Genomic DNA, 11,264 nt, shown 5'->3' on the forward strand with positions numbered 1-11,264 from the left:
TTTGACAAGCTTGTGAAATTCAAACATTAGACTAATCTGTGACTCTGATATGACGAATTCAGTTGCTATTAGCTGCATGGAATGGAATTTTCCCCAAAACTGGTTCCGATTCAGTTGTTTCTACACATCATTGTTGACGTGTAAGAAACTTTTTGTCACATCTCGGAGGGTTTCATTTCTTTTTTCAATTAAATAATAACAAGTTTTAAACTATCAGAAATTATTTTTAATTCGGGAATGAAATTGGTATTTTATTTTAATATTAATATTTAAAATGTATTACAGTATTGTGAAAATATTCAACACGTTCCTTGTGTATTGATTGGGATGTTGCCATGTGTTTAACACATTCTCCCATGTATTACAACACGTCTCCATGTGTTAATTTCTCACCTAAAAAATCCACCCACATGTAATTACATCAAATAATTCAATTTCTAACAAAAATACCAATATTTTTTTATATAAAAAAAAATTAACCTTAAATTAAATTTATTTTTGAATAAAAATAGTTATTTATACCTGAGCTATACAGCATTAACCGACAGAATTCATAACAGAAAAGTGCCAGCTCAGCATAGCTTCATAACAGATTGTAACTAACTCTCAAGAATAAACATTACATTTTTCTTTTAAGGAGTTGAAGAAGAGATTGAGCAGTGCAATAAGCAATGGCTTGAACAGTGACCATTGGATTGACACCCAAAGCAGTAGGGAACACACTTGTGTCAGCCACATAAAGACCTTCAACTTCCCATGTCTCACCCATTTGATTCACAACTGAACCCTTTGGATCATTCCCCATTCTACAACTCCCCATCTGATGCGCCGAACAATACGGCGTTGATATTTCATCGTCAACCACTATTCTCGAACTCTCTTCCCTCACAAACTTCTCCAACTCCTTGTAACTAACTTTCTTCACATTCAACACCCTTCCCTTGTTGTGATGTGTGCCTATTTCTTCAGCTCCAGCACCCGCCAATATTCTCAGCACTTTCTCCATTCCTCTCCTTAGATTCTCTTTGTCCACGTCCTTCATTTGGTATCTTATGTTGCTTGCTGACTTCACCGTTCCTGATCCTTGATCCCTGGCGAGAGCGAAAACGTGAGCAGTTCTTGAAAACTTGCGCATCCTTTCTTTCACGTCTGCTCCTGAAGTCCATGGCATTAGGATTGAGAACATGCCAGGATGCAGGGCAGGTGTTTGTATCAATGCGCCGTATCCGGATTTGTCAAAATCAGCCACCACGGTTGACATGGCTGTCATAATCCCTCCTTCGTAGCTCTTCTTAGAGGAGAAGGAGGTTTCTGTGTCCGTGTCAGTGTCCGTATTTGGGAAAGAGCCCCATGCCATGGCGACGGGATGAAGGTGGAGGTGTCTGCCTATGTTGGGGTTCTTGAGGCCACTTCTCTTGAGCAATGGAGGAGTGCAGAGTGCTCCACATGCAACTATTGTGACCTTAGACTCCACAACACAAATCTCTTTGCTTCCTTTGTGATCAACAAATTGAAAGGCTACCCCTTTTGCTATTCTTCTTGCGCCTCCTCTCTTCTTCTTATGCAGCACTTGGATGGCCTCACAGCTTGGTAGAATTGCTCCGTTACCTGATTTAACTAAGTCAACAAGCCATGTTTCTGATGTGCCTTTCTTCCTTCCATCCTTGCATCCAAAGCAGCACCAACCGCAATAGTGATCTTTTTTCGCATTCCTTGGAATGTTAGTCACTGGATATCCCATTTCTTCACACCCTTTTCTTAACACTGCATTGTTCAGACCTTCTTCCTCTACCTCGCATTGCACCCCCATTTTCTCACACACAACTTCCATGGCTTCTTTGTATAGTTCACTCTCAAATAGCTCTAGCTCGTGCTTTTCACACCATTCCTTGCACACATGTTTTGGGGTCTTGATGCTTGCTGACCAGTTTATTGCAGAGCCTCCACCAACTGTGGAACCTGCATGTTGAGAATCAAGTGACTAGATAAGTATTGTAACTTGACATGCAAGTTAATGCACAAGTTAGTTACTTGATTAGTACGTATTTACCTGCTAGAATTAGCACGGACATGTCATCAGTTGCAACCAAACCATTAGAGAGGTACATTTCATCCATGGATGGGCCTTCAAGAAGGGAAAGATTGTTCCTAGCAGAATAGCCTCCTTTCTCCAAAACAAGAACTTTGTAACCGGCTTTTGCTAACACTCCGGCTACTACGCCACCTCCTGAACCGGAACCTATAACAACTGCATCACATTCAATGGATAGAGATGGAGATGATATGCTACTTTCCTTCTTAGGACTCAATAACGAGACACAGAACCCAAATGTTCTTAGAGACTCTGCAATGCTTTCTCTTCTTTGGGAGTTCAAATGGACAACGCCTTTGTAAAGGGGTCCCATAGCTTCTTCACCATCCACATTAGTATCATTCTCTTTTGATGATTTGAAGTCAGGATCAGGTCCACTATATCCAATTGCATTCCATGATTGATTTTCTCCTGATTCATCTACCTGCACAAATAAAAGAGGTGGTAGTAGTCATGGTCATGGACCTTTCTTTTTCATTTTTTGGACATGATCATGGACCTTTCATAATATAATAATATGTCATCTCTTTAATGGGCTTCTACCTTATGAAAATATGTCTATGGCTTTTGGACTTTAATTTGGACCTTGGACATTCTTTAACCCACTGTCCTTTTAGAAAGTCTATTTGCCAAGACCAAAAAAAAAAAAAGAAAGTCTATTTGCTGTCTACTATTTACCCCTTTATTTTAAATAAAAAATAAAAAGAAAGAAACCATGCAAAAAATCCATAAATAATAAAAAATATTATATATACACTAAAATTAGTTATTAAAATCAACCACCAATATATTTATATATAAATACATGTGTAATTTAATTTACTTTCAATATATATTTAAATTTCAACATGTATTTTATATCCATGACTGATTTTAGTGACCGATCATATATATATATATATATATATATATATATATATATAGTTCATAAATAATATATGGAGAATGGGGGAATATTACTTTACCCATGACTGATTTTAGTGACCGATCATATATATATATATATATATAGTTCATAAATAATATATGGAGAATGGGGGAATATTGCTTTCACCAGTCACTAGTGAGTTATTGCATATCATCTTAGCTAATAAAAAGTATATACTTTCAATGTTTTGAACTTTTATAAAGTAATTTAATATTTTATTATTTAGTAGTTAGGAAGATATTTTAAAGTATGTAAGAATGGTCTACATATTTGTAAGTACTATAACTATATGTATATATGATCAAGCCATAACATATTCTTGGTCACTTGCATCATTTCTTGCACAGGGCATTATAGAAGGAACAATGCTACTTAATTAATAAAATTTATTATTTTTGATAAATACTTAGTTAATAAATATATTTTTATATTAAATTTTAAATTGTAATATATAGTATAAAATAAAATATTAGTTAACATTAATAAAAAATATTTATCCTCTAATATAATATTTTCATTATAGAAGATAAAAAAAATGTAATGATGCTCTTTCAAACTTACTCTTAACTCTTAAGCCTCCACTCCATATGTAAACTTTTTCTTTGATAGATTAAGATTATTGTGTAAGTATATCTTATCTTCTTGTAAACAGTTTAGGTTTAATTAAAAGCTGTCTGCAAAGTAGAAAGTAGAAACTATTAATAGAAAACTATACTCAAAGTGATATCATTTTGTGCATAATGCATCAAGATGATCTTAATGTAGCTAGCATTCATACGTTATTATATTGTCATGTTAACCGTTTTATCACATTTTCTTTTGGCACTGATGGAAGATGTATATCTTTCATGAAAATTAAATGGAAGCTTAGGGATGGAAGGAAGAGGTTTCCAATATTGGTTTGATACTTTGATAGTTTAATGCCATATAGTATTTCATGTACTGACACAACATTTATTATTTGGAAGCAGTGTACTATACAATTAAGAAGAGGCAGAGAAACTTAAGATGCATGGTTCCAGAAATTCAGTTTTGCCAAAACCAGCTTATGAAAAGGAGAGTCTACTTGAAAAATTTATATGAAAGGGACGTGCGATGCCCATAGAATAGAAAATCAATGTGTGGGTGGTTGCCTTGGGTGAATTAACCTAGCTACTACTGCACTCAATATTAATATCTTATGTTATGTGTGTTTATTGGTGGGACCATGTACACTTCAATTGGATTACTGTCTTAGAAATAAAAAAATTAAAATTAATTTAAATGAAATTCGAGAGGCTGTCCAGCCAAGAATGCTACCTCATACTTTCTAGTACATAGTGTACGAAAGCGACGTATGCATTTAATTGGAGTCGTATTCTATGGTTACAATGATATTATATATGTCTCTTTTATATTTTGACTAAAATCGATTTTATGGTATAGATTTTTTTTTTATTCAAAAAATTGATAATAAAATATCGAATTAATTTATTGGTTTTATAATATATTTTAGTATGAAAGACAAAATTTAATTCAATTTTATTATTTTTTTTAAAATTAAATTCTATCCAAATAAATCTAATTTAAAATTTTATTTTATTAAGATATTACTTAAAATATAAAATATCTAAAATATCCAATAAATCACCTAATTAGTTTTATTTACTCATTCATTTTTTTTTTCAACGCCTCTTCCTCAACACACACACCATCTTCCTCGCAATATCTCTATTGGTGCCTGCAGCACCTTTCTTCTTATTTTTTCTCCTTAACCATCAAAAGGTATTGTTCTTGTTCTGGACTGGTTTTTATTTTTATATAAAAGAAATATAGAGAGTCAATAGATGTACGGTACAATATATATAATAGAATTAATTTTAAATTAAAATTAAAGTATTGGATGTTTATTTAAAGTTATTCACATATACTTATTTTAGAATAATGAATGTGTATTTGTGTGATTAGTTTCAAGTATTTTAAATTAGATGTTCGATTTAGTGGGATATCAGATATTTATTATTATTTCTGATACTCGAATAGTTATTTTAGATAGTATGAGTGTATTGTGTTTAATGTATTTTACCTTGAATGTTCGAACCTGTACAATAGTAAATAGTTAATTTTGATTTTTTATTCATATTGGGCCAAAAAATTAGCCCATTATACACATTGTATACTTGCTCTATTGTATGCGTTAATTTTCTGTGTTGTATCTGAAAAACGTGTTTATATATATTTATTTTGACAAATAAATACTTATGTTACATAAATTTATTTTTGTTAAATTTTGAATAAAAATATTTATGAATTGTTAGTAGATAATTTATTTTATTTTTGTGTCAATGACTTTATTAATTGTATGTAGGCTCTAATTTCAATCTTGTACTTTATAAGGATACAACATATTTTTCTTCCAAAAAGAGATAAAATAAATTTTAGTTGAAAAAAAATTTAATTGAAAAATATGATTTATTTAATTATTTTATATAATTTAATAAATAAATACATTTATTATTTAAAATATGATGTTATATCAATAAATAATAAAAACATTTACTATAAAAATTTAATTTATTTGATAAATATTTTAAATATTGAAATTTAATTTAATTTTATAATTTTACTAATTTATTATAAATATTGGAATTTAATTTTTGTTGACAACGTCCTTTAAAATTGATCATCCGAGAAGTGAAACAGAAAAACAGAAATAAACATTTATGCATGCTGGTAGAGATGGAGTGAGAGATACTTATAATGAGGTCTGTCTTATCTAACTATCAGACGTATAATTAACAGGCTACCATTTTTGAGATAACACAATGGCACTATCATACTTAACAAGTACAGAACATTAATTTATAATTAATTAATATTAATTAGTCTAAATAAAATTCTTAGATGGAGACAATTATTAGTCTACTTAAATTGCTTCTCTACAACTCTTCTCTTGTCTATCCCTTTTCTTTTAATGACAGTTTTATTAACACGTATCAGTAAGAATATTTGTTAAATATATTAGGAGAGATGATAATCAATGCCATTCTTTTCTTACAAAATAAATATTAAATATAATACGTAAAATCAGGTAAAGAGAGACATTATCAAAACATTTTTCTAACCTTAAAAAGTTTTTTTTATTGTTAAAAATATTTGATAACAAAATAATATTAGTTATATACTGTTAAAATTTATTATTTTTAATTTTATTTAATATATCTTATAATAAATAAATATTAAATAAAATAAATTAAAATTAATTATTTTTATCTTTCAAACATTACCGTTTTATCGTACGTGTTAAAAAAATTGAAGGTGGGTCCTTCTATTTATTCTACGTACAAAGTACTGTAAACAAAGGCAGATCACATATTTCTATTTAGGTATATGTTATGGCATTTTAAAAGTTAATATTTAATTATTGAAAATATTAAATAATTATATTTAAGTTAAAAATATAAAAATAAATAAGTTTTAAATATTTTAAATTTATTATAAAAATAAACTAAACAAAAATTAAATACTAAGTAATAAACATCATAAGATTGACCTCGTATTTAATGTTTGCAATGACAACTGAAAACATGAAATTGCCACGCCTATCATACAACAAAGTTTGCATGAACAGATGGCGTACGTACATGTATACATGACTATTTATTACTGTGTATTTATTTTCAGCTATATATTTTGCATGCCTCTCTATTTATGTATATAAAATTAATTGCACACGCCTTTAATTTATAGCATGTCCGAACGAATTGATTATCAAGATGCCAACACAGAGTGACCATATATAGGAGAACCAAAAAAAAAAAAAAAACCGTTGAAGGCATACTAATGAAGTGGGGAAGAAAGAAAACTCCAAGAAGAAAACACACGAGAGAATAGTAGTACATTATATTAATTTATTGGTTTTGTTAGGGAGCCAACTAAGAGAGTAGTGAATTAGAGTCAACTAATTAAAAAACTAAGAGATTTATTTTAAAAAAAAAATAACTTTTTATTATTTTAATTTTTTGAATTTTAAAATTAAAAATATAAAAAATTAATTTAAATTGGCTTAAATTGTAATTAGCTTCTTATTCTTTTTCTTAATTAAAAGTGTGTTTTGTGTTGTATTTTGTTAAAAAATCTACAAAATTTTGAAGTTGTATATAGATTTGTTCTTCTTTAGATATAGATTAATTTTATGATAATATTAGAAAAACAAAAAAAAAAAGTCAAAATTTATTTTATATTTAAGATTTATTAATTGTTGTGGCTGTTTTAATAAATATTAATAAGATAAATTCTGCTTATTTTTGGAGAAATTTTTTTAGTAAGGAAACATTTTTATTAATTTTATTTGTGGAATAAGAGGAGAGTTAGGGGACAACAATTTTTGTGATTTGTGGTCATTAAATAGCTATTAATGATGATTTTAATGGTATGAGATTGATATAAAATTTCATCTAATAGCTTACTTTTTTTTGCTGGTTACATGTTGGCCAGAATTTAATAAAGTTGCTGGTCCCTAAACTTTTTCGTAGAGTAATTAATGAATATGTAGAAGTGTAATTAATAATAAGGTGATAGCATGGTATACCTGAGTGAAGAAGACAAGGAGGGTAAGGAGCTTGATGGTCCTAAAAAACATCCTAAGGAGACGAAAGTAACTGAGAGACCAAGATTGCATGATTTGTTGGCGGTTGTGAAGAGGAAGTTGATGGAAGGTGTGGAAGAATGGGAAGCTGGTTGTGATGCTGGGAATTCCAGAGAGTATGAATGTCCCAAACCATGTGGATAGTAGCCACAGCGTTAACCTTAGCAGCCATGTATTTGGGTGTTTCAGCTTCTCACTTATCAAAACCCCAAGCTGCAAAAATTTAATTTGAAGCATAATTAAACACAATTGTACATTAAAGGAGTGTTAGGACCAGTAATTTTTGTGTTTTGTAACCATCAATAATGTTTTTAGTGGTGTGAGATTACATCTAATAATAGAAAATCATTTAATTTTTTTTATGATTAAATGATGACTACAAAACACAAAAATTGCTGCCCCTAAACTTTTTCTTCTACATTATTATTATTATGCATGTAAAGAAGATCATAAAAGATATATAAAAGTTACACGGTGAGGTGTAGGAGGCATGGAAGCAGAAGTGCTGTAGAAGTTGGAAAGTGATGATGATTGAGAAGATGGCGGCGGTTTTATTGACGGCAAGATGGTGTCGGTGAGAGCAAGCAGTGACTTCATCTGCCTCTCCGACAGGCGGCACAGTTTGTGATCGTCTTCTTCTAGAAGCTCATGGAGGAGGCGCTGCCTGCTCTGTCTTCTTCTTCTTCTTTGGAGTATCTGATCCGTATCATCATCACCATTGGCATCAATCTCAACAACCACTGTATCTTCTGTGTGCACTTTCTTCATCAACCCCATTCCCATTCCCAACCTCAAGCTACCATTTCTCCGATCATTCTCTTCCATCCTTACACGCACTTACAACTTGCTCGCCGCTCTTTGCAATTCAGATACATATATATAACCTTTAATAACTAAATTACAAAATATCATACATACATTAAAAATTGAAAAGGGATAAACATACTTGGGTCACTTTTTAAGAATAACAAAATTACAATAGTTATTAACAAAAAAATAAAGAAAATATCACTTATCAAATTTGTATATAAAAAAAGTCTAGCGGTAACAACTTTTATATTTTGTGGTTAGCACTTAACTATTTAAAAAAATGAGTAATTTTTTATCATTAAATATATTCTCATACTATTAAAAACATTATTAATAACTAATTAATAATTACAAAATACAAAAGTTACTCATTCCTAACACTCCGAACTCTTGTATATATTATATATAGAACTTTTTCAAATACCTCCTCCACTTCAATACACTCACATATACCTTCTAAAACAATTGGTAACTGATAACATATATATCTCAAACCATTTTCGTACAAATTTAATTTTGATGCCTGTGTATTACATGTGTATTTAATTATATAAGTTATATTATTTAAATATTTTTTATTTTTATTGATTGTAAGAATGATAATTTAAAATATCTAATATAATTATATAATTATATAAAATATTATATATTATCAATATATTAAAATTAAACTCTTTAAATACATGAATATAACAATAACATAATGTTATTTTATTTAATTTTATATTTATAATTTTAAATATGTAACATTCACAATTATATATTATTTATTATATTTAATATTGTTCGTTGAATTAGTCAAATAATTATTAAAAAATGTAAAATAAAATAAATGATAATTAAAAAAAAAAGTAAAACACGATAACTTTATGTTTAGACTGCTTTAGCTGGTTTTGTATTATCTTTCAAATATTTTTTTATTTTATACAAACGTAGAAATAGAATAATAAATGTCAGATATTTTTATTATTTAAATGTTTTTCAATTAGGACAAATTAAAACAAAGACCTGAATTAAATCTCAATATAGCCTTTCTCGTTGACACTTTAAATTTTTAGAATAATATTAGACAAAATTATATTTTAATAAAATAAAAAGACAAATTAATCATCTTTTATATTTTAAAATTTAAAAATATTTAGTCCCTTAACTATATTAATTTTTATAAAAATAAAAAAAATTGTGACTTCAAAAAATATTTAGGGATAATTTTTTATTATATTTTATTAAAAATTAAGTTGTCTAAAATTCTAAAATATCATAAACGAATTTGTTTGATTTTGTCAAAACATATTTTTTCTGGAAACAAAAATTGTTGAACCAATTTAAGATATTGCCTTTTTTATTATTTTAGACCACAAATAACAATCAATAAAGACAATGATGTTATGCCAATGACGTTAACTCTTGTAGTAGACATTGGTTAATTTGGACAAATGATGGCGTTTGTTACCGGTAAAAGTGTAGTACTATCTATATATAATATATGCTTATGGAAATATATTACAACACAAGTCATTTAAGTTCGGTTTTGCAGTATAAAAATAGGTTCTTATTTGACATTTAGTTTATTAGTTAATTAAAAATGAATAAGTTGGCCTTAATCAAAATTTTATTTATTTTATATTTTTTGGAATATCTAACTCGCTATTAAATTAGGTTTCCAAAGAGTGGATCTATATATGAGAATTGAAGAGATAATATGAGTGATAAATTGATTATTGAATAAAATACACTTTGGATATCTATCTATCTATCTATAGTTTGATTATTCTTTTGTTTTGCCTTCTACATGATCAATTTAACAGTTATCATAGAAAGCTGTCGACCATTGAAAATTTTGTAAGGAATAATTAAATGAGAGAATATAAAAACAAGAAGATGTTATATCTAATTTAAAATATTAAGTTAATAAATGTTTTATTTTATGAATTCTTTATTTATTATTTTTTATTTAATTATTCTGTTAATCTTTATAATTTTATTAAATTTGTAGTTAGATTTTTATATTGTTTAATTTTATAATTAGATTTTTTTGTCAAAAATATTAAAATTAATAGAATATTTTTCTTAAAAATTATATAGTAGTCAAAGCTCTAATTAGGTTCTTAATTATATATTTTTTTAATTTGTAAAAAAATATTCTATTAATTCTAATTTTTTTACATTGATAAATATCTAATTACAAAATTAAAAGTGATGTAAAAATCTAAATAAAAGTGTTAGAAATATAATCATTAATGTTACTTTTTTTATTAACTTAAATTTTTAAAATGAATAATTTTATGACAAAAAAATATAAAGATCTAATTATATATTTATTAAAATTATAAAAATTAACAGAATAATTAAATTTTTTTATATGAGGCTAATTATTTATATACTTTTCCCTTTACTTAACGGTCACAATTCATATACAACTAGAATAATTTTCAATAATTTGTTTTGTTTTGATGTATGTACAATTGTACATGCATCCTTAGAAATTTTCCTCCATCAAAATTCATTAGAACATTTCTAGGCTTCCAGCTATTGGCAGTTTGGCACATCTTTTTTCCTAGCCACCAATTATGTTAATAATTTTTGGATCATGATTCTTCAGTTGGTTCGGCTAATAAATTAGTGCCTTAATTAATTGACTAGGATAAGTTAGGTATCATCTCAACTTGTATGCTACAGATAGATGATAATGACTTTAACTTGTATTGCATGCAAATTAGTAGTATATAAATTCAACACATGAAAATAATTAATAATAAGAAAAAGTACAATTAACATCGGAAGTTGATGGTGATTGTCAAGTAGTC

The 11,264-nt window shown here is 27.9% G+C and overlaps 1 protein-coding gene across 1 annotated transcript; it reads right to left on the reverse strand.

Moving 5' to 3' along the window:
- Window positions 1–475: 475 nt before the first annotated feature.
- On the reverse strand, window positions 476–8,492 carry LOC130933384 (long-chain-alcohol oxidase FAO4A-like). Its single transcript, XM_057863282.1, has 4 exons — window positions 8,119–8,492; window positions 7,591–7,860; window positions 2,051–2,516; window positions 476–1,959 (listed from the first exon to the last, which is right to left on the reverse strand). Exons 1-4 carry the CDS (start codon window positions 8,470–8,472, stop codon window positions 620–622), a joined length of 2,430 nt encoding a protein of 809 aa, XP_057719265.1. The 5' UTR covers window positions 8,473–8,492; the 3' UTR covers window positions 476–619.
- Window positions 8,493–11,264: the final 2,772 nt, after the last annotated feature.

Source organism: Arachis stenosperma, chromosome 1 (genome assembly GCF_014773155.1).
Source record: "Arachis stenosperma cultivar V10309 chromosome 1, arast.V10309.gnm1.PFL2, whole genome shotgun sequence".
Taxonomy (NCBI): Eukaryota; Viridiplantae; Streptophyta; class Magnoliopsida; order Fabales; family Fabaceae; genus Arachis; species Arachis stenosperma.